The 25269-nt window shown below is 38.5% G+C and overlaps 1 protein-coding gene across 4 annotated transcripts in view; it reads right to left on the bottom strand.

The window, feature by feature from the left end:
- The window catches only part of UTRN (utrophin), a 487285-nt gene that overhangs the window by 359921 nt on the left and 102095 nt on the right, over positions 1–25269 (bottom strand). For all 4 annotated transcript variants that reach the window (XM_053904408.1, XM_053904406.1, XM_053904407.1 and 1 more), the window contains exons 7-17: positions 23722–23837; positions 22661–22821; positions 18023–18226; positions 16918–17099; positions 16062–16212; positions 14774–14893; positions 12089–12190; positions 8718–8825; positions 8256–8435; positions 7259–7428; positions 3340–3463 (exon numbers count right to left, since the gene is read on the bottom strand). In XM_053904408.1, coding sequence (XP_053760383.1) covers positions 3340–3463; positions 7259–7428; positions 8256–8435; positions 8718–8825; positions 12089–12190; positions 14774–14893; positions 16062–16212; positions 16918–17099; positions 18023–18226; positions 22661–22821; positions 23722–23837 — 1618 coding nt within the window. The remainder of the gene's footprint in view (positions 1–3339; positions 3464–7258; positions 7429–8255; positions 8436–8717; positions 8826–12088; positions 12191–14773; positions 14894–16061; positions 16213–16917; positions 17100–18022; positions 18227–22660; positions 22822–23721; positions 23838–25269) is intronic.

Genomic DNA, 25269 nt, shown 5'->3' on the forward strand with positions numbered 1-25269 from the left:
AGACAAAACTATGTAATTCCAGGCTGCCACACAGAATTCCAAAGCTGATTTAAATTTCAAAAGGCAAATTCAAACAAATAATATAAACCTTTGGTTGATTTTATAAGAAAAAAGTTGCACATTATAATTATGAGTTCCTATCAAAAGAAAATAATTAAAATTAGTGTTTTAGATCCAGGATATCTATTCACATACATATAACCTCAGTGTCTATGCCACACAATAAAAATAACTGAGTCAAATGAACTGAATATTCTATGACAGAGACACTGAACAAAAATTAATCAACAAGAAAAACAGAAATATTTTGAGCCTCACTATTGCCTGATCTTATAATAAGTTTAGACTTTAACGTAAATTTCAACCACAGCATAATTCATACATAAATTTTAAACTAAAACAATATGCTTTGGAACCCAAACTGAAGCATTTTGTTCCTCATGTTTGAAGAATGGCTCTTAATTTTAATATTTATGTCTCTATAGTTTGATATTCTCAATGCCCCTATATGTCAGAGACAGGGAGGACAAAATCTTTCCAAAACTAGTAAGAAAGGTTTGAACAAAATCAGGAAGACACACACACACACACACACACACACACACACACACACACACACAGAGGTATATGGATAAACAGTCAGTATTTGAAATTTCTCCCACTCCTCAATTTGCAACTGAGAAAATTAACTACTCAAATAGCGCCCCTAATAACACAATCAAAACTTCTAGGCAACCCATATTATTTCAACCAGACAAACCAGAGAAGAGTCCTACTTCTAATTTCTACACATAGAGGCTCTGTCAAATAAACTATCCTACTTTGCTCTGCACAACTTTAATGGGACTAAGTAAAACAACCATGTTACAAAGATAAAGAAATAACAAGAGATTCAAAGAAACACCACTTATTTTTATTGAAGTATCAATGCAAAAACTCACCATCATACTGGAGAAGAATTACTACCTGTTCCATACAGATTGATTTTTTGCTACTTTCTATGGTGATGACAGATTGAACTAGGGATTCTCCACCCAGGTATACATCAGTTGCAGCAAGGTATTCCTTTACTCTAACACAATTAAGCTGATCTTGCCCCAGTTTGCAAGGAAAATTAGAGATAAAAGTGATGGTTAAGTTTTCTTCATTTCACATTTTTCAAAACCCTTTTGGCATCTATAACTACTTGTCTAAAAAAACAAAAAAAATAAACTTATTAAAAGAAAATATAGGAGCCGCCAATCATCCCTTATAGTAACAAACAATTTCTATAGTAACAATTTCTAAAAGTGAAATTGTTTCTAGATCATAGAATGGAAGTTAACTTATTAATATTTTCTGGAACTTGGTTCATAAAGATCACTCTCACTTCCAAATTCTCTGCCATTTCAGTGCCCTTGAGAATTGGGTTGTTCAATGCTCCTTAATATCATCTACCGGTCTTTCAGAACCATAAGAAGCATATGAAATGATGGCACACAGCTCTCCTTTCTGGCCCTCCCAACTCCCTGTGTAGAGGGCTCAGATAATGGTGCTTCTAGGGTAACAACCTTCCACATTCCTCTGTCAAAGCAACATGGAAGTCAAAAGATGAATCACTTAACTCTTCCTAATGAGGCTAAAGGAGGCTTACTGGAGTAGAGGGCTTTTCAGCCACACAGCATAAAGGCTGAATAAGGGCCATTCTGCACAAGGAAAACAGCACGTGGTGAAGACAGGGAAGTGAGAAAAGAGCAGGATTCAGGAGTGGGGAAGCTCAGGATGTATGTAGGAGACTAGTAGGAGCTGAGGCTGGACTCATAGGGGAAACAGCACCACCTGGAAGGCCCTTGCATGCTGGGGCGCTAAGGATTTAGAGTTTGTCCCCATTGCAACGGGAAGCCATTAGTTAATTGCAAGCATAGGAGCTGCCTGATCAGATGTCTATTTTAGAATGATCACTGGTCACAGAAGCCAAAGGCCGTGAGAATAGAAGGAAGGGTAAATAGCAGCAAACGCTACAGAGGCAGCGGATGAGATGAGAAAACAAATCCATCCTTTGGATTTAGAAACCAACAGTCAATGGTGACCTCTAAATAAGAGCAGTTACAATGCAATGATACGACAGAAGTCAGTCTTAACTTCTCATCCAAACACAAAATGTCAACCAGGGTCTGACTCCAAACCACCTCTCCAACCTTAACTCTCTAACTACTTTTACACACACACCTAGCACTAAACAGAACAAAAAAGAAACTATCACAACACAACTTGTCTACCTCCCCACCTCTGCTCAGGGGCGCCCCCTGCCTGCTGTGCCCTTCATGCCCAGCCCCAAGCAAGCTCCTTGTGGTTCTGGCGTGGTGCTACCTCACCCCTGGACTTCCCCGAGTATACACACAGATGCAATCCTGGCCTCCTCTCAACTCCCATGGTACTACCACCTCCTAGCTTATACCACTGATATTTATACACGTCTTGTTTTGGAAATGTTCTCCAAACTCTTCACAGACAAACTCCACTGCCAGTGTAGACAGCACTACAGACTTGCTCTAGGTGTCCAACTCCTTCGTGAAAGGCTTTCACACACTTAATGAGCACCAAAGATATAAGTCACTACAATCTCCTGGCACAATTTACAGTCACACAGAAGGAACAAAGTAGCGGAGCTAACATCCCATACATTTTAACGGTATTTATTTCTTTTTTTTTTTTTTTAATTTTTTAACATTTATTTATTTTTGAGACAGAGAGAGACAGAGCATGAACAGGGGAGGGGCAGAGAGAGAGGGAGACACAGAATCTGAAACAGGCTCCAGGCTCTGAGCTGTCAGCACAGAGCCCGACGCGGGGCTCGAACTCACGGACTGTGAGATCATGACCTGAGCTGAAGTCGGACGCCCAACCGACCAAGCCACCCAGGCGCCCCTATTTATTTCTTTTTAATGTGTCTCTTCTGTAATGAAATTATATCGGAAGGAATTGTGAGATTTGAAAACATCTGTTGCATTCAGCGAGCAAAATATCTTCAGCATACCCAAAGTCAGAAATTATTAGGGACTAAAGTAGATCTAATCGAAGTAAAAAATAATACTAATAACTAGACCACCTTAGAAAATGTTTTTTCCTGCACATCTCAGAGGTTAAGAAAAAGGGGGCAAAAAAACTCCTCCTCCACACAGGGGTCTGAATCCCAGCCAGCTTGATGGATTGAAAATTTACTACAATGTCCTAAAAGCTACCTTATGGCTACATTTATTTTACAGGAAGCCTCTGGATCCCATCACACTTTTATGTCAACAGCAAATCTAACCTGATGTAATATTTTATTCACTAGGATGTTTTTGTTTAATGTTTTACCTTCAACTTCTTTTTCACTTCTGAAGTCTCTTGCATCTTCTTATACCCTTTTATCTCTGCGGCCTGAATGGCAGTCTTTGATTTCAAAATGCAGCTCAACAGCTCAGCACTTACAGCGTCAAACCTGATTTAAGATTCAGATGTTACTATTGGTCATTCCTATCCTTCTGTAGTTTCACTTGGCTCAAGACAGAGCAATCAAAAGACCCCTCGGGCATGTGTTTTAAATATTCCTCAAAAAAAAAAAAAAGGCAACACAGACACCTAGTAACCATACAAAATAAAACCACACACTTATAATTAAAAGTTTGAAAAGAGAAATAATATTGTAAAGTTAATAAGTAATTTTTTAAATAATTAATGTTTAAGCTTTGTAAAAAATACTTAGATTTTTACAAACTCCTGTAGATGATGAAAAACAGATTTGATTAGAAAATAACAGAAAGAAAAAAAAAAGATACAGATATTCTTAAAGTTAATGCCTTCTTTCATTTAACGTAATTATTGAGCCCAGTATATGCCAGGCGCTGGACTGGGCTCTTGCTATGAAGGTAAATCAGACGCAATCCCAGCCCTCACAGAGCTTCCAGTCTGGGACAGGCAATGGAAAGTAGCAGGCAATCACCAGAGAACTTGCCAGATGCTGATTCCAGGAATTCACAGTTATGGCTCCTAATTTAGTCAGGGGAGGTGGCGGGGTGGGGCGGGGGAGGTGGCAGGGGAGGGGGTGGATGCCTTCCTGGAGCACAACGGCAATACTGCGCCTAGTAAATGTTTTCATTGCAAAGGGAGAACAAAGAAAGGGAGGACCACACTGTGCAAACAGCAAGTGATTAGGCGTGACTGGAAAAGTGGGTACTAGGCAGGGAAGGACAAGGGCAGACAACCACACCCACCTGCAGGGTAGATTAAGGAGTCTGGGCTCAACCAAAGGGCAAGGGAGAGCCCGTGAAGGGTTGAAAGCACAGGATTGACATGACTGGATTTACCTTCTAGTGTCCACTGAGGAGAAAGAATAAAGGGTGGCAAGACCAGAGAAAAACAGGCCGAGGTAGCACCCTGAGCCAGAACTGAGATGTGATGGTGGGAAAGAAAAAGAGTGGACAAAGCTGAAGAGGCCTGTGGGAACCACAGCAAGGAAAAATGAGAGGAGAAACAGTCACTGACTGTCAACCATGTACCTGGCCCTTTTCAAAGTGTTCTGTGTGTCTTATTAAGTGATCCTCACCACAACCCTGAGACACCTATACTATTATTATCCCTTTTAATGATGAAGAAATTGAGCCCGGGGAGGTTTTAAACAACTGCCCCAGGGCCACAAAGCTACAGCCGGTAGAGCTCTGGTTCAAACCAGATAGTCTGTCCTCCTCACCAGCACTCTACCCACAGAGCTTCTCAAAAGAACTTCTGGGTATTTTTAGGTACTTTAGGGTAAGCACGGGTTGTCTGTTTCTTCTTGGGAAACAGCTTAAAGTGTTTCTGGCGAGTTGTGAATATTTGGTTTTTCATCAAGATCAATTTTCGCTGTAACTTGTAAAGGGATTTTGTGACACTGTAGATAAATACCCAATGGTTGAGGTGTCCCTCAAACAGTGGTACTTTCATTCTGTCATCTTAACAGCAGGCTTCTATTTAATCTTTCAGAGAAGAGGAACACCATCCCCAAATCACACATATAAAAGGACCTTGGGGACTTAGACCATTTCTGCCCTTAATATAAACAAGGGTGATGTGAACGCCACAAGGTAGCAATGGTTTCAGGCCATGTCAACAGAGATCTCGATTATAGGAAATGATCACCCCTCCAGACCCTGAGCAGGCTAAACCAGCCAGCCACCAGCAGCACCAAGAAAAAAGAAGAGGAAATAAACTGCCATTTCTGAAGCATGTATTATAAACGATACTAAGCTCCTATCTGCTCAGAGAGCCCATTTTAAGACAAGCGAACAGTGGTTTCTACAGCAGACTGAAGGTATTAAAGGGTCTGGAAACCCTGTCACACTAGGAATGGATTGAAGATCCTCTACACCGAAGGCCAGGAGAAATGAGAATATGAAACTCCCTGCAATACTAAGGAGGTTCCATACTGAAGGCTGGTGCCGCTCTATGGCACCCCAGGCAGCAGATCTAGCAAATACAGGGAGACATGGAGGGGGCGGACTTGAGCTGGGCATAAAAATAACCTTTCTAACAATGAGATCTCACTGCCTCCTATCATAATGAACCGGATGTACACAAGCTTCTCTGTGTCCAGGAGTTAACTGAAGGGATTTCTGCACCAATCAAACCACGGACTGGAAGCCTATGGTCCTCACAGCTGGCTGCTCAACTAATAGACATTCCCCTCCCCACACTTTTCTCTGCTGTCCAAGTCCCCCAGAATGCAATGACAGGAGACCAAAATGGCCAGACGGTCTCAACCTCCCATGCACCCATGGCAGGGCAGTGACTGTATCCTGGCCACTGAGACTCCAACTATGCAAATCTCCAAAGTGCGGGGGAAGTTAGCTGATGTCTTCCAGGCAAGGTCTTTCTCCCCGATTTAAAAAAAGAAAAAAAGATAAATAAGGAAAAACTGGCCTTCCCGCATATAAATCGGGTTATACAAGGATGTTATGCCCAGCGCTACAGCAGGATCTTGGGACCAGAGAGGACAAGCCTGATGGTGAAAGCCCTGCTTCTGGACTTCTTGTGAGATAATCAATGACCTCATTGTTTGGGTCACTTTTGGTACAGTATTCTGTTTCCCGCAGAATACACTCTGCACAACACGACCATGTTTAAGATTTTATAGTAATGCACCCTTAGTCTTTTATAACCTTTCTTCCTTCCAAATGCACAAAGCCAGCACTGGAGAGGCACAGTGCCAGATCTACCTGGCAGAAACTAGACACGCAGGAAACAAAAGATCTATGGCACTATTAACATCAGAAGCATCTTCCTCCTGTGCTGCCTCGGCTCCAGAAGCAAAGGTTTCACAGCTGGTGCCTGCACCTTGGAGGTACTCTGGCTCCACAGGGAGATGCTGGTAAGAGGCAGAGAAACACAGCCTTATTACCAAAATGAAAATCATCCGGTAAAACTGGAATCCCACTTCATCTGCAGAAGCTATACGGGGGAAACCATATCATTTTTATTCTGGCCCAAAATAATTGCCCATTTACCCAAGCACTCGGATCCTCCTATAAAAGGGAGAGAATAAAAGGGCTGATTTAAGGATCAGCTGCTACAGGGTATCTGAGGTACATTACCCGGCTGTCACACAGCGCAGCTTAACAGAGTATCTGACATTAGTAAATGCTCACTACATATTAGGTGCGATTAGTCCTTTTCTAAAATTCCTGAGTTTCCTTTGAATCAGTAAGACAAACAAAAAAAATTATGTCAAAGATGGATCCTTAAGGCAAACATAAAGAATCTGTTAATGAATCTGACAAAGGAATTAACAAAAAAAGAAAGAAAATGTGAAAAAAGAGTGAGGGGGGAAAGGAAGAAAAAGGGGACGACAAAGGAATGACTTCTCTGAATGAAGTATTGCTGAATGTGAAGAGGAAGGAGTGGCATAAAGAATAAGGAGATCTATCTGAAGCAAACCTGAGTTCTCAGAGTGTGGTGAAAGAAAGAATAAATGAAGAATCATGGACAGTCAGATCCTCCCTAGGTAGATGATGGAAAGGAAGAAGGAAGGGTTCTGTCACACGGTTTTCCAGACTGAACACAGGATAAATAAAATCACCAGAGACCATTTAGACGCTTAGCCAGTGGGAAGGAGAACATTCGAAGGCTGGGGGGGCAGTGAGTGGTTTAGCAGTTGAATTTCCATCACAATAATTACATCTAAATTTGCATATGATTAGTAATTAGTACAAATACATTATGTGCGGTACTGTGTTTAGAAAATGTCTCTATCTGTTCTCACTTTTTCTTAGCTTCCAAATCCACAGGAATCTGTCTCTTCTTTGGGGGAGGAGGAGGAGGCAGTTCTTGCTTAGACCTTTTTGTAGTTACTTGTTCTCTTACGCGAACAGTCTCCAAAAGATCCTTCTGAGGAATCTGGGACATCCCCAGCTTTGCTACAGCCTGAGTCACCTGAAGTATAAATCAGCCAAATGTTTTAACGTTTTGTCACAGCTTTATTGAGATATAATTCACATGCCATAACATTCTCCTTTGAAAATACACAGTTTCAGTGGTTATCAGTATATTCAGTGTTATGCAGCCATCCCCACTCTGTACTTGCAAAAGAGGTTTATTGGCCCCAAAAGAAACCCCGTACCTATTAATAAATAGTCCATCACTCCCCATCCTCCTCTCCCCGAGGCCCTAGCGACTACTAATCTACTTATTATCTCTCTGGATTTGCCTATTTTTGATAGTTCATATAGATAGAATTACAGTGCATTTAATCTTGTGACTGGCTTCTCATAGTTAGCACAATGTTTTCAAGGTTCATTCATACTGTCAGTATATCATGCAATGGACAGACCACATTTGTTTATCCATCTACCTACTGATGGAACATTTGGGCTGTTTCACTTTTGCACTGTTATAAATAATACCACTATGAACACCCAAGTACAAACCACAGTTGCATTTTCAATCAATTCACTAATATATTTTTTAAATTAATAAGATTATTTAAAATTTAAAGATGATTTAATGGATTCGTGTCTAAGTGTTATCAGTTATTAAGAGAAATTACTGGGTATTAGTAAGTTTTTCAACAATCTATTAAAATTGACTTCAGAAAAGGAAAGATTTTTTACATGTCAATTTCTCAATTTTTCAGTAAGCCAGGTATAAGGAACCTACTTTTAGTTTGCAGCTTACCTATTATTACTTTATTTCATAAAAACTAAAACTAACCTGAACACTTCTATTTCATCGTACAACATATAATCCAAAGCAAAAGGTACCTGGTTGGAGGAATCTTCTAGTCTCTGAACCAAAGAATCCCATCTCTGAGTTAGTTCCTCTGAGTCACTGTTGATCTTCTTAGATGCCTTGGGATTATCAAGTAATTGACTCACATCCTGACCAATCTCACTCAGCTGATCCAAGGCCTGACGTTTCATTTCCATGTCTTCTTTCAAAATCTAATATTTCAAATATTTTATTAGATGACTCCCTCTTAAAAGGACTCTATAGTCCTGCTCCACAAGCAGGAAATGTAAACATATATTTTATAGCAAAATTTACTTGCTACACAGTTCACTAACGCTAAAACATAAGATTCCTGGTTCTAGATGATTATATGGCAGCATTCTAGTGTTGGTTAATGACTCATAATCTGTATTCACTAAATTGCATGAACCATTGATAGAAACAATAAAATATCACAGGCTTACAAAACAGATGCTGACATTGACACCACTTACAGCCAGTCGTCGAATGCTGACACTTAGTTCCTTTTGGTCTTTGAAGTTGCTCGTCTGGACTTTATTTAAAGCCTCTTCTTTTTCAGTTAGCCAAGCTTTCAACAAGCACTACATGTAATAACAAAAGTTAGAAATATATTTGGAGAATCATTTGGTCATTCAATTCAATCAAGTTCCCAAATCTCTAACGTTTATGCTGGTAGGGGCTTCACTCTTACTTAGGGTAGGAAGGACTTCAAACACCCAAGCTCAAGGTATGAATGGCCTAATATTTTTGTTTAAGATATTATCCTTCTCAGATTTGCAACAGATCAAGCTGACATTAGCCCCACACATGGGTAATTAAACTAATTCTCAGGGACGTACGTGGAACTAAAAGGCTAAATCCAACTATGCAAATCTCCAAGAGAATCACAGTATAACTCTCCAGAAGCAGGAAGACTCCTGGAATTGTCCTTTCCCAGCCCTTCATTTTAGGAAGGAAAGAGAGATAAGTCATTATGTGTCCAAGATCACTTGGCTAGTTAACAAGGGAATCAAATCAAAGACCCACACCCTAAAACTAATGGTTTTTCCACAGCATCATTCAAGAAAACCATACTAATGTTCCAGGTTCAACAGCAATTGTGATTAAAAGAGAAAGTTTAGCCATAGTCCAAAGCCAACATACAGATATTTAAATCTCATTGGCCAACATGCAGAAGATATTTAGTAATATACATAGATAAACTTGAAAGAGGGGCGGAAAACCACATGGTTGCATTGAGATAATTCTTCGCAAAGTGTAATATCTATTGCAGAAGCTCTTTTCCATATAGTTGAGAGGGAAAAGTCTTGGTTCTGTGTCAGCAGTGGGATCAATTCATTCTCTAACTGCTTTATTTATCAGTTTATGTAACAACTATTCCTTGCCTCTATATTCCACCAAAAAAAAAAAAAAAAAAGATGAAGATTAAGAAATTAAGTGGCAAATACAGATCCTGTCTTCAATATAGAAAAGATAAAATATGCACATGAACTATGACAAAAGAAAGTGCGGACACCACAAAAGATTATATATATATATGTATATATATATATATATATATATATATATATATATATACACGTATATATAAATGAATGATAGCTTATTTTGTATTTATAATATATAAATATATAATATATGTATAATATTTATATTATTAAATATAATGTTATATAACATGTCTGCACTATATTTTAATTTGGTAATTAAATACACACACACACACACACACACACACACACACACACACACACAAAATGTCATGGCAATTGCAAAGAAGAAGAGATGGGTTCCAGGTTGGGGAGAGTGGGGGAAGGAGTGGGAGTTAATAGATTACTTCATTTCAAAAATGAAACAACTGGTAAGAAGACATTCCACAGCAGATACCACACCTTAAACAACAAAAGACAGGCTAGAAAATAAATGAAATACACTCACTCTTTCAAAAACATGAAAAAAAAAACAACACAAACTATGAGGAATCTACAATCTGCAATGCACTGGGAACAGAACCCTGAAGAAGAACCAGCACTACTCATGTGGCACTGACATCCTAAGAATGGGCTATGGGCTGAGAACTCAGCATCTGAACCTCGGTACACAGAAGGACAGAGGGAAAATCAAAGTTGGAAAGGTAGGTTAGAACCCCTTACAGAATATCCTACATGCCACACTTGAAATTGGCCTATCCTGGAGAAGTTTGGAATTCTCAGATCCCATTTCTAACTACCTTAAAGCCTCTGCAACCAAGCGAATGATAGTCCCTTGAAAGATTTTGTAATTCAGATTAAGTTTATTTGGTCTCATTCCATGCAAAAGCAAATCATGGATATATTAAGCACCATCGTTGGCTCCAGTTCTACATCTTAACACGATTTCTCCAACCCTAACACTAGCAGAAAGCCATTCAAAGGTTAGTTTTAAATCTACACTAATACAAGTGGCCAAAATACTAGTCACTCTCTATTTTTAAAATATTTTTAATTGCCAAATTAAATTACTTCCAAATTTTAAATTACTCAGTAGAAGAGTAACGCAAAGGTCTTCTAATGATCAGTGTCTTCTCCTGTCACTACTGGAGTAAAATATAACTATTCTATGTGACTCCTTTTCCTGAATACGGGGGTCCAAGTAAATGTAAATTTTTTTTTTTTATTAAAATTTTTTTTTAACGTTTTTATTTATTTTTGAGACAGAGAGAGACAGAGCATGAAGGGGGGAGGGGCAGAGAGAGAAGGAGACACAGAATTGGAAGCAGGCTCCAGGCTCTGAACCATCGGCCCAGAGCCTGACGTGGGGCTCGAACTGACGGACCGCGAGATCGTGACCTGAGCTGAAGTCGGACGCCTAACCAACTGCGCCACCCAGGCGCCCCTAAATGTAAATATTTATAAAGTGAAATGTAAATATTTCAGAAGTCAGAATAAGATCCATCATAGAATTCTTAATAAGAAAATTCTGGCCAAAGATTGGGGGCAGGAGGTAGTGATTAACAATTTACACGGGGACAAATTTTGCAACCTACTTTTTAAGATGTTCTCTCGGTCACCATATTTAGTAAACCACAAAACATCACACGCTTGTTTTTATTCCTTGAAAAGAATATAGTTGCTTTTTGTGGATGGAAATGAAATGCATTTAAAAGAATCTAAATGGACACTGAGATGTGGGAATAAAGTATCTGCTTATTTTCGAAAACCACAAATGTTTGACATTTTGGGAGAAAAGTTTTGCTTATTTGTATTCTGTTTTGATTGTTGTTCTTCTGGAAGGATGGAAGGTGGGCCAAGGGCCACCACTCTGACTGAAAACTTAAAGAGGCAGCTTTGTGCCAAAATTTCATTGGCTGCTGCAATCCGTATTGGAAAAAAAATAGTATTAACCCAGTATTAAATTAATGGTATCGCTAAATAATCTTTTCTTGTTAATTTCAGTAGTTATTCTGGTTGAAATCAAGAAAAATTGTTGTGATTTAAAATTCACAAAGCAGTGAGTGGATTCATTTATTCATTATTTACTGAGCTAAAAATGCTAGGCCTTGTGTTGATACAAGTTCAAACACAATACCCAACAGAAATATAAAGAAAAATCATAATCGTGAACGTAGAATGTCTAAATACTAACATTCTAAATAATGAACACATCAAATTAAGTGTTACTACAATAAAGTCATAAGATTTCTATGAATAAGCTACATGATCAGTTATAAAATACATAGAAATCTGATTTTTAAAATAAAAATTCGCCTTTCAAAGTAAACAAGACAAGTTTATTGTAATGCCATAATTAAAGATAGGTTACTTTTCGCCATCTGTCTTGCCCATTATGGATAACAGTTTCATACCTGTTCTTCCAATAATTCCTGCCATAATATATTGATTTCTTGTAACCTATTCCAACGTTCCTCAGTCCAACGGCACACTGCTGTCCAGCGTTCACCAAGTTTCTAGTAAAGGAAGAAACCATCCTTTGTCAACAGAATCTTAAAAGACAGTTATAACGATCCTTAAAGAAATTCATGCCATCCATTGCTCTTTACTACTGGGTAGCAATTTATGAAAAATATTTTTATAAAAGTTGCTTTAAAATAATACAGACAAATCCTGTAAGTTTGTAGAGGAGAAAAACTAATTTCCATAGAGTTTAACAATTTCACCTTACATAGCTGGAAAGTGGTACAACTAGAACTCTATCTTTTAAATGTTTATTTACTGGGGCACCTGGGTGGCTCAGTCGGTTAAGCGTCCGACTTCCGCCCAGGTCATGATCTCACGGTCCGTGAGTTCGAGCCCTGAGTCGGGCTCTGTGCTGACAGCTCACAGCCTGGAGCCTGCTTCGGATTCTGTGTCTTCCTCTCTCTCTGCCCCTTCCCTGCTCACGCTCTGTCTCTCTCTCTCTCAAAAATAAATAAACATGAAAAAACTATTAAAAGACAAAAAATTAAAAAAATATATTTATTTATTTATTTTCGAGAGACAGTGCACACGCGCGCGCAAGAGAGAGGGAGACAGAGAATCCAAATCAGGCTCCAGGTTCTGAGCTGTCAGTGCAGAGTCCAACACCAGGCTCAAACCCAGGAACCCTGAGATCATGACCTGAGCTGAAGTCAGACGCTTGGACTACTGAGCCACCCAGGTGCCCCTAGAACTCTATCTTTTCAAGTTATTTTTTTTAGTTTTTTTTTTTAAAGTTTCTTTATTTCTGACAGAGAGAGAGAGAGAGAGAGCACGAGCAGGGAAGGAGCAGAGAGAGGGAGACACAGAATCCAAAGCAGGCTCCAGGCTCTGAGCTGTCAGCACAAAGCCCGACACAGGACTCCAACTCCCAAACTGCGAGATCATGACCTGAGCCAAAGTCTGACACTTAACCAACTGAGCAACCCAGGTGCCCCTATCTTTTAAACTTTTGACTCCAAAATCCTGCTCTTTCCATATCGCTGCGTTTTTTATACAAGAATTTGACATTTTTACACATATCTTCAAAGTAGAGCATACATATCTACTTTTTGTGCTTCAAATTTTTCAGGCTATAATTATCTTTTCAAAAAATTCATTGCATCAACCACCTTTTATGTGCTAAGAAAATTTTCATATGTAATGCCAAAATTATGAAAAAAAAATTTTAACCTTATAAAACCTGTTTTGAGCTCCTAGAAAATAAAAAAATGCTTAATTGATTTGTTCTGTTTATATTACACAAAAATCAGGAACATAATCTTATATGAGTATTAATAGTGCTAAATAAGTAAATTTGTTTAAAAATCAATATTCATGAGGACTTTCCCAACAAATTATTTTATTACCATTTTATAATGATTGACAAATGTTACATTTAATTTCTACATTACTTACATATGCAAAGAATTATTTAATTCATATTATACTATTTCAATATTTAATACCACAGGAAGCTTTGCAGAATGCAAAGGGTAGAGAAGTTAGAGCCAAAGACAGGTCTCCAATCTTGGCATGAAAATTCAATGCCTACTTAAATCTCAGTGGCATCACATGACCTTTCTGAATTTCAGTTTCCTCACTGTGAAACAGGCAAAACATGAATGCCTATCTCTCAGGTTACTACAGTAACTAAGTAGTACTACACCAGCAGTTCTCAGAACCACTGGCCAACTTTAACTGTTATAAAAGAAAAAGAATTTCATGTGATAAGATTATAGTCTGAGAGTGACTGAAAACCATTTGGCGACATCATATTGGGTAATCCAAACATTGTTCAAATAAAATACCAATAACCCTCTTAATAAAGACTTGTAAAGATACACTATAACCTCTGCGCTAAAGTAACAATTTTGTTAGGGGTTCCCAAAATTCTTGTTGAAATTCATGCACTGATGTACCAAAGAAGCAGGAATATTAAATTCTACATGGCTGAAATTCTCAAATTTCAGTATGCACATAAGTGCAGATCCACAGGCCCCACCCCCAGGGATTTAGGTCTGCATGGAGACCCAGAAACTACATTTCAACAAAGTCCTCAAGCAATTCTGAACAAGAAATCTATAGAGCACTTGTTGAAATTGGTTCCCAAGCTTGTTTCCATTTTGCAGGAGAAGCTGGGGACCACAAGCAGCCCTGCCCATCTACCCCAAGGGCTGAAGGGAAGGAAAGATGCTGAGTACTCTTGTAAACCCACAAGTTATAGGACCCCAACTCAGAAGTACAACTTCAAAGTTAGTCTACTCCCTTTTTTTAAAGCTCTTTAATGTTTATTTTTATTTTGAAAGAGAGAGCAAAGTAGGGAAAGGGCAGAGAGAGAGGGAGGGAGAGAATCCCAAGCAGGCTCTGCCCCACCGGCATAGAGCCCCACTCGGGGCTCGATCCCATGAGCCACAAGATCATGACCTGAACTGGTATCAAGAATTGGATGCTTAACCAGCTGAGCCACCCGGGCACCCCAAAGTTGAGTCTACTCTTCTAAATGAACAGTGATACAGGACCTGAAGAACAGGGGTGCCATATAAGGGTTTCAGACAACAGGGTCCTTATGAGTATCCCGTCTCCAGGGTCCATACCTGTAACTGATCTTCGAGAACAGCCGTAGCACTCTCACCACTGTTTTCATCAACAATCACGACCATGTGCGTCAGTGAATTTACCTTCACCTGTTCAGCCTCAAGATCATTTTGCAAACGCTAGAGAAAAGAATTAAGATACACCATCATTTCTACTCTTTTCACATTTACCTATTTAAAATCCACTCAGCTGTCAACAGTAATTAAGGACACTTAATGAGACAGCATGTTTAAATTTTCAATCATTACCCTAAGTGTTCTACTAATGAAACAAGTCCCTTATACATCTTCACATTTCATTATGAACCAAAGCAGGTTGAAAATGCAGTGTCATAACAGATTGCAAATGGGATATCATCACTTTTATTTTAGTCCATGTTCTGGCAAAAAAAAAAAAAAAAAGTAGAATAGATGACTTGAATGAATATACTAGAAATTAAGAACATAGAATTTGTAAGACCGAAAAAAAAAACACAAAAAACAAACCTTACATATACAGAGTCAGAGATCATTTTAGTGCAACATAATGTAAGCTGAGAGATAAGTAGGATGCTATTTGACAGTCAGAAGCTATTCAGATGAGCTACCCAAGAAAGCAATTCAGGATATACAGACGCCTTCCATTCTCCTCTTCCATGGGAAGAGTATGCGAGGTCATAAGATGCTTGTATATAGGTAATTTATTTAAACGCTACCAATAGTGTTGTCAAATGCCTCTTTAATTGTGTTTAATGTATCCCTAAAGTTTTATTTATCGGTTGTCTAGATATTCCACTGAAAACTAAAAGTTTTCAAACAATTTGCAGAGAAGCTATTTTGCTTCTAAAGTTATCTTCTAACTGTGTGACCAAATTAAATTAACCACCAAATTATGATTCCTCATCTAGTGCCTGATATTCTCCTATACCATAGAAGAAACACAGCTTTCATTAAAGGACCAGGTACAGATAAATCTGAGGGTTTGCTTCGTTACCCACACACTGCATTAATGCCAACACACTAGGGTCTTTAACCATTTACACATCCAAAACAAAAATTCTTGAGAGCCGTGAGAACACTAAGTACCTTTCATACTGAAATGATACATCCTTCCATAAAATTGTACCTGCACTTTCATCCCTCGCTTGGAAAAGCCCCCACGAGCTCCACCCTATCAATACGGAATAATCGAGAACACTGAAGAAGCGTCCCATCCCTGCACTAATGATAAAAGCCATCAGCCCCTAGCATGCTAAGTGCTGCCTTTTCATATTTGATACGGTCTAAAAGAAATAGGAGCCAGATTTACTTTATGATCTTCTAGCAGCTTTTGTAGGGATTTTAAATCATCATCCAGGGGGCAGGTTTCCATCTTCTGAATGCGTTCCTCCGTGAGCGTCAACCAGGCGGAGAGCTCCTGCAGCTGTTTCTTCTGCAAATCCATCAGCACATCGTGCAGCCTGTCCGGGGACAAACACACGTCATCCCCACTCCTTTTTCCCTTTGCAAAGGCAAACACATGCTCCAGGCACCAAAGAAATGGGGCAAGGGAATACAGTCTTGTCTAACCATTTAAAGTAGCAGTTAGTCTTTCAATATAGAAACAAGAAAAAAAAAACTTTTACTTTCTTCCTAAATGGAGTCCATTAAGTATGGTCAAAGAATGCAAATAACAGCACCCTCTATTCATATCAGAATCATTGTTTCTTCAATCAGGAATTCCTGCTTATTAAATAGGTGGAAATTGCAATGGAATGCCGCTTGCTCCCTAATACACAATACATGAAATAAAATGAACCATGGGAAAAACACTGCCTTAAAAACTGTTACAAGATGGAATTGTCGATAAATACTACATAGTCCAGTCTTCGTCTCCAGTTAAAAGTTAGCCGATTTTAATACTGCAAAGAGATAACTATCCACACGAAATGTCTTCTCCTTTTTGCTAATTTCTGAATTCCAACTTCTGCCTTCTCATTTGGTGAACATATCAAAGAGGAAACAAAGATCGCACACAATTCCAGCAACATTACAAAAAGAAAAGTACAAATTTTACAAGACAAGTTCTGAAATTATCTTCTCTTCACAGACACTCAGGCTTTTACTAAGCTAAACCACGCAATGCAGTCAATGGAATAGAGTGTTAATATCTTTGCTTCACTCACCGGGACTGTCTGTCCATACTATCCACCCTAAGTGCCTCCCATCTAGCATTCAGCAAGCCCATTTGTTCCTGAATCTCATATTCCTCTTCATCTGACAGAGTTCCTTGTGTTATCAGCTGGTTTCCTGCCTGCAGGACATTCCCCACACTGCTCTGGTGTGCTGTCAGCTCCATCATAAAATCCTAGAAAGGTACATCATTATGATTTGTGAGCTGCTCATTGAAGAAAAAAAATCTTAATACATTGTTAATGCCTAATATTAATGCTTCAGGAAAAGAAGCCTCCATGTAGAGTATAAATAAAGTAGACTTTGATCCGATTGTTTAAGCTCTAAAGGTGGAAAATACGCAGCTGGCCTCAGTAAAAAGGGGAACAGATCAAAGAGGACAATGTTACATCTGATAATACCAGCTATTTTTAAATAACTGTTGATTATGCTACTGATTGTGAACATGGAATTATGAGAAAACAGAATAAATAAAACACAATGCTCACCCAAGAGGAACTGCTCAAGGAATATTACCATTTCTATTATTGTCAAATCAAAATAGCAACTAAAAACCTGCCAATTAATATACCCACCCAAAAAACTACTTAATCAAAAAGAAATCTCCATGTAATCAAATCATTACCCTACAATACAACATATATCCTCAAAATAATAGGCAATTTTCATTATATGAAAATTACACAGGAATGGATATGACATTTGCTTCATCATCCAATCAATAAAAATAATCACTTTCTAGGGAACACTCAAAACCTAAAGATCTGGTGTATTGATTAGCCATATGCTGTCTTTTAACTATTACAATAGAACTATAGCTTCAGAAACAAGCAGTCCTACACACTAACTGTTGTCGGTGGCTCCACAGAACACACAAGTCATGATAAGAGTACGATCTGAAATCTACTTCCAAGGCACAGGTAATCACCCAGGCCAATTTTATAACAGAGCCTTATTTAACTATCACAAGTGCTGAACTATATCATGACCATTCTGTGGAGAATTCAGCAAGCAACAAACATCAGGGTAGAGCCCCTGAGTAAGGCACAGGCACCACCACGGTGGATGTATTCTGCTCCTCAGCTACAGATTATTTACTTCATGGGTAGCAAACTGGCGTTTGACTTCTTCCACATCGTCGGAAATATCATCCTGCTCCTGGAAAGTATCCTCAGCAGAAAGCAACCAGGTCAGCACTTCCTCCAGGGCTATCTGATAGCTGTCCAGACCCATATCCACCTCAGTGACAGTGCTGGGGGTTTCAGCTCGGGGACTCTCGTGCTCGTCCTCCGGCGCTGAGCTCTAGAAAAACAAACCCAAGAAATACCCACAAGCATCATGAAGGTGTTCAACAAAGACACACTGTTATGGAGAACCTTAAGGGAGGAGCCACCATGACTCAGGCATTCATCCAATTTTCAGGAGCTGGGCAAGCAATGCCATGAATCAGGCAGGAAGCATTTATTAAGCATGCTAGGAAGACAAGGGGTACAAAAGTGCAATACACTCATGGAATCTATATTCACGGAGATTCAAATATAGTTGGAGAGAGATAAATAACCCACATGAATCACTTCTGAACAAAAATAAAATGGCTATTAGCAGAGTTATAAATTCCATGGATGCAACAAGGGATGCTATTTGAGTTCAACAAGGGCTAAAACAGGAAAATTTTACAGAGAATTTGGAACATTTGGGGCCTTCAAGGATGGATATAATTTAAAGAAAAATAGAAATTGGAACTCTGCTTTGACCCCCAGTTTTACTGAATTGCATTTAGCATTGCATTTTAGACACTGAAATACAGCCACACATGTAGGCTGTTGTACCGATGGTATTTTTTGAGGCAGTTGCCCTCAAGTTTACTTGCTGGCCTTTTTTTAAGGACCCGTGGAATAAATTCATCTTAAGTTCTTCCTAAGCAATGGAGTATTTTCTCATACACTTTAGAATCTTAGAACCAAATCAACTATCTCACTCATTGTTCCGTTCAGAGCAAAACTTCATTAAAATTTGTGTACAGCCTTCCTCCACTTTATTACCTCTCACCCACAATTTATACACGTTTCAAACACAAAAATATACAGAGAACAATATATGAAATGCTCACATATTTAGCACCTACAGTTTGTCAACAATCCTGTTCACTCCAATTTGGTTTTGGTCCCCACTACTCACCTGAAAAGCCTTTTGTCAATGTCACCAATTACCTTCCCATTGACAAATCCACTTTTCTAGCATCATCTTTAAACTGACCATGTAATTAACCAACAAACTAGAACACTTTTGATAATAATGGTGGTAGGATGACACAAATAAACCAGAACTATTCCAAGAAAACCCAGAGATCTAGTCACCCAAAGTTTCTTAAGCCCTCAGTAACATCTGACATGGCTGACCACCCCCCACTATTTTCAGACTCTCCTCTCCCTGCTTCGGTAACACCACATTGGCTTTCTTCCTGGTTAAATAATATTTGTCAACCTCTAAGTAACAAATCTCCTCAAAATTAAGTCTTGGGCCCCTTTTTCTTTTCTGTCTACTTGGCCTCAGTGGTCTCATCCATTTCCTTTGGAATGGCACTTAATTCCTCCAGCTAAAAATCTAGGGAGCCCACCTTTGCTTCTCTCTGACTTTTGCCTCCCACATTTAATGTGTAAGCAATCCCTACCTTCAAACTCTATCCCAAATCCATCAAGACCCTTCCATCTCCACAAAAACTGATGTCAGTCTTCAGAGGTACAACTGCCCGCTAACCACTGCCTCCCACACTCCCACCTCTACAATCCACTTCTCACACAGCAACAGGACGATCTTTGGAAAACATAATCACATCATAAGACTTCGCTGCTTAAAATCTTTCACAGCTTTCCCAATGCTCTTAGGAAACATTATAAAATTCCTAACAGTTTACAAAAATATTGTGGCAGCAAGAAACAGTGGGGGGGGGGGGGTGCGTGTGGGGGTGTGTGTGTAGGGTTTCAATAGGTTTCAATAGGTTAATCAGGGAAGACTTCCCTGAAAAAGTCCCATCGAAACAGAAAAGACAGGGAGCTTGCCATGCAAATAGTAGGTAGATGGATGAGCATTTCATAGACGGGAACCCACATGCACAAGATCTTTGGGAAGGAAAGGGAAATGTCCACCAGGACCACAGGGTGGTGGCCTGAGATGAATTACAGAGGTAGTCTGGGTCTTGTAAACTATAAGAGAAGATGAGGCCTTTGATCAGCATGAAGGCTGGAACGGAAAAAAAACACACACCAAAAACATTTTGGTGGAAGAATCAAACGGACCCCGTAAACCATTTGCAGGAGTTAAAAAGATGAATCAGGGAGCACACAGATGAAACACTGGGTAATTAAGACACAGATGGTGCCAACAACAGAGAAGGGAAAATGAGGTAAGTTCTGGACCTAAAATCCTGAAACTGTGGAGACAAAATAACCCTGGAGATCAAGTGACTACCAAACTTCCATACTACAATGCGGACACCTGAGAACAAGGACAGTTAGTGACCAGCCAACAGTCACTTAGATAGGCACTAGTATTCATGAGGGGTGAGGTGGAAGGCATTATTTAACTGCAAATGTTCACAAGGTATTAAGTGAAACATGAGAGGAGACTTTCAACTGAAAGTTTGATTTATAGAGAAATGCGGATATTTTTTGCTGACCACCTAATAGCTCTACAGCATATGTTTTGTAGGAAGAGCCAGAAAGGAAGACTGGCTCTCAGTGTTCACTGGAAAGTAGTGGGTGGCAAACTCTGTCAAAGGATAGATGATTAAAACTTGAGCACATTTTATTTCGTCAATTAACTTATTTCAGCCTCTAAGGCACTAATGAAAGCATGCAAATGAAGAAGTTAGTGTTAATACACTGGCTCTTAATCAAAAAGCAAATGGCTTCTGCAATTCTTATCATGTAATCCTGAGCACTAAAGAGAAATGATTATTTTATCCACACATCATGAAAGGCAAATGAAACTTTCTTGCTTTTTAAGAAAGCATGGTCTTAACTACGCAAAGTAAAATATCCCATCTTTGTAACAAGAGGGACTCCGATCCCATCAAGAAGTGATTTTAAAACCAAAAGGCGACCTCAGAAGATTATCTGAGCCACTCAGCAGGGTGCATCATTAATGAAGGATAATAGCTATGCTACTAGAGACAAATGCTTCTCAGCATTTTTTTCAGTCAATTATAAAACATTAGGGCTTTTCCTCAATATCATTTGATTTTCAAAACTAATACAGAGTCCTGGGTTCAGAATTGGACACATCTCTTGCCCTCTTTCCCTCAATAAGTTATTTTCTTTTTTTGTAAATCATGATGTATTCCAAAATGGAGAAAATAAAAGGATTGGTACCTACTACGCAAAGAAAATCTGAAATAATAAGTAAGCTCTCCGAGCTTTAGAAAATAAAAAAAAAAAAGTGTTATGCTGATTGCAAGACCATTGTCATTATATGAGAATTAACTAACTTTTTGGGGGGGGGGGGCGGGGGCAGGTAGAGAGAGGGAGTGAGTGGGAGAGGGGCAGAAGGACAGAGAGTGAGAGAGAATCCCAAGCAGGCTCCAGGCTCAGTGTGGATGCAGGGCTCGATCCCACGACCCTGGTATCATGACCTGAGCCAAAATCAAGAGTCAGACACTCAACCGACTGAGCCACCCAGGTCGCCCCATTTTTAAAAAAGGAACTTGTTGAATGAGTGAATGGCAATGCCAAAACAAATTTATAAGTTATAATGATGATAGGTGCTGCTTACTGAGTGCCTCTTAATATCACTGTAGGCACTCTGAATTACCTTTATGAAGTAGGGTGGTTTTATCCAGATTTTGCAGATAAAACTGTGGTTGAAAAGGTAAGTAAGAAACCCAAAACAAACAGTAACAGAGATGAACTTTGAGCTTCAAATCCCATGCTTTCTCTCTAAAATGTATTTCTTATCATTCTGAAATCCACGTGTATCCCTTGGTTTCTGGGCTGCTAACATGTTGGACCAAATGACTTTTTAAGGTTTCATCCAACTGTTAAAATTCTCATTTTATGAGTTAAAAGAACTGGTTAGACTAAAGCAGAATAAGAAAACACAGATTGATTTAAGGCAGGATAATTCAGGAAGAAAAATTCATAACTTTATATCTCTCCCCAAAAATACATCTATACCCTGATGAATAAAACCATTTGAAGCCCTTCAATGAAAAACTCACCCAGTAGCCTATTGTCAACTACTCTTCCTAAATGAAAGAGGAACTAAAGCTTATGTTTTGATAGCCCTTGTGAAAATATAATGATAAAAATCTTTTCTTCAGTGGCCAAAAAAAAAAAAAAAAAAAAAAAATTAGTACTTAGAACAAAACTAGGCTAATAGGAGAAAAGCCAACTTCAGCCCATGACAACAAAGATAAAATGAATACATGATGGGAAAATGTAGGTTCTTAAGCATATCATGCAGCTGCATGCTCCCAGCCCTAGACTCGAACTCCAGCCTTATTGTGTGAAATCATGTGTGTTCCTTCTCAATAAAATCAGTTGAGCTACAGCTCTCCATTGCATACATATGACATATGAAAGCATGCTAATTGAAAAACTGAACTTCTTGTGCCTATGTAAGCTGAGAAGCCAAGACGTTCTCCGTCAAGAAAAAAAATCCCCTGAAAGTATTTTTATCTAGTATGTAAGAGAAAACAAATATGGCAAGTCAAACTTTTTATTAAAAATTGACCTGTACCCGTATACTAATTTCTCCTTCTTCGCATTCTTTCTTGTATTTCCTTGGGAGTGTCTCTACTTCACGGATGGCATCTATTGTGACTTGCTGAGGAAGCACCTCAAACAAAGATGTTAAATACATAATTATGGATTTCTTGTCAGGAAGCTGAACAGCAACATCTAAAAGGGGAAGAAAATAAGAACCAGCTTAAATTAGATGTCCAAAATATGTGAATCGCTCAATATTAGATATAAAATAACCACCCTTGGTACCCATAAACAATACTAGTACATAATGCTTGCAATACCATAGCTCAGTAAATTTCTATGTCATATAATAATATACGAGACAAAGGCAAAGACGATTATTTATTTTGCTCAATATCCCACTTCTTAAAAGTCTCCCCTAAAAGCTTCCCAAAAATGTTCAAAGATAAACTACAATTTAAGATGACACAGAATTTATTGGGGTGCCTAGGTGGCTCAGTTGGTTAAGTGACCAACTTCAGCTCAGGTCATGATCTCACAGTTCGTGAGTTCAAGCCCCTGTTGGGCTCTGTGCTGACAGCTCAGGGCCTGGAGCCTGCTTCGGATTCTGTGTCTCCCTCTCTCTCTGTCCCTCTCCTGCGCATGATCTGGCTCTCTCTCTCAAAAATAAAAATACTCTTAAAAATAAATAAAAACAAAAAGATGACACGGACTTTATTTATAATATGAAAATAAGTCTAGAACGTTACAACATTTGTAACTAAAGTTTTCACATTATATGCAAGAAGATCATATAAAAATGTATTCATTAAATAAGTCAAATACTGAATTGTTTCTCTAATAATTATATTTTCCTAAATCTTTAAATCTTATGCTGCTAGTATCAAGTAACTAATCTCCAATGATATAATTACATTTCCTCCCAACTTATCCTACAAATTAAGTATAACAGTACTAATAACTTGTCTGCAGTGAAATGGCTTGCACCCTACTTCAAAAGAAAAAATACACCACAATTCTCATTATTCTTTCCAAAAAGAAAAAAATTTTAAAAAGGCAAAATCAAGGTTGAAATTAAACAGTGAACAATACCTTCAGGATCTAACAGCTTTTCAATTCCCAAATAAGTTTGAGCCTTGCTGAAGGCATGTTCAAGTCTCTCAATTGGGGACATTTTGACAACTCTATCCCAGTTGAAGAGATCAGGTCTGAAATTACCATGCAAATAAAACTGAGTAAAGATGAAATATATGGGCATTGCTGTAACCTAATATACAGTCATTGTTATAATCTAATACACTTCAGTTTTAGATTATTTCACTGTGAGTTTAAATTAAGAAATTTATGTTTTAGGGCATCTGGGTGGCTCAGTCAGTTAAGCATCTGACTTTAGCTCAGTTCATGATCTCGCAGTTCATGAGTTTCAGCCCCACATCCCCACTGTAAATGTGGAGCCTGCTTGGGATTCTTTCTCTCTGCCTCTCGCCCCTCCCCCACTTGCACATGTGTGTGCATTCTCTCTCTCTCTTAAAATAAATAAACATTAAAATAAAAATAAATTTATCTTTTATATCTCAAAGACTTGTCATATTACTTTTCAAAGTAATTTATAATACAAAACAATAGGTAAAAGAGTCTAAATTTTTTGTATCAGTCAAATATGCTGAATAAAACTTATGAAGTAACCACTGAAAGATTAGAAATGGTATATGATATTTCCCAAATAGTAAAAGAAAAAAAGGTAAGAGTAACTTATCAATACAAGACAGCAAAGAAAAAATATACAAAAAAGGTAAAAGAAATGAAAAGCTTAAAACAAGAGGTAAAAATGAACCTAAACACATCAATTATTACAATAAATGTTAATGGACTAAATTGTCCAATTCAAAGACCAAGATTAGCAGAATAGAAAATCCAGCTCTGATCAGCTCACAGGATACTCCTACAACTAGGCCCTGAGAGAACTTTTCACCATCCACCTTCCTCCATACTTTCATTGTCTAATATTTCCTTTCTATCTTGATTTTCTTTTAATCCCACAAATTGGACATTGTTATTGCTCTGTCTTACCCAAAATTTAATCATTTTCTTTGTACTCTATCTTTTCTTACATCTTAGACCCACTTAATTTCTGGGACTTGCCTCCCCTACTCTCAGACCCAGTTCCTTCTCTGACTTCATCTCCTATTTCTCCTCCTACTCATGCCCCTGCACCCACTGACTTCCTGCATGCCAGGTACCTCTTCCCCTCTTGCCCAATATGTTTTTCTTCAGTGCATTTACCATTTCTATATGCTATGCAACTTACATTTTCATTTAATTGTCTTCTCCCCCTCTATTTGAACAGAAATTCCAAGAGGACTGAGATTTTTGCCTGTCTTGTTCTCTGCTACACATGCTGTACATAGCACATAAAAGGCACTCCATATATACTTGCTGAATCAATTAAATAATAGTTGGGTAAAAGTTTGGGCTAAAATTCTAGTTACTTGATAACATTTCTAAACCAACTAGGAACAGAGTCCAACCCTCTTAAACTAATAAAGGAGAAGTGGAAGACACTTGGGTGTAGGAGTTTGTTAACTAGATAAAAAGTATATTTTAAAAAAAGCTACAGTAAATATTAGTCTTGTGGTAAAA

This window comes from Panthera pardus, unplaced genomic scaffold (genome assembly GCF_024362965.1).
Source record: "Panthera pardus isolate Hobbes unplaced genomic scaffold, ASM2436296v1 HiC_scaffold_17, whole genome shotgun sequence".
Lineage (NCBI taxonomy): Eukaryota > Metazoa > Chordata > Mammalia > Carnivora > Felidae > Panthera > Panthera pardus.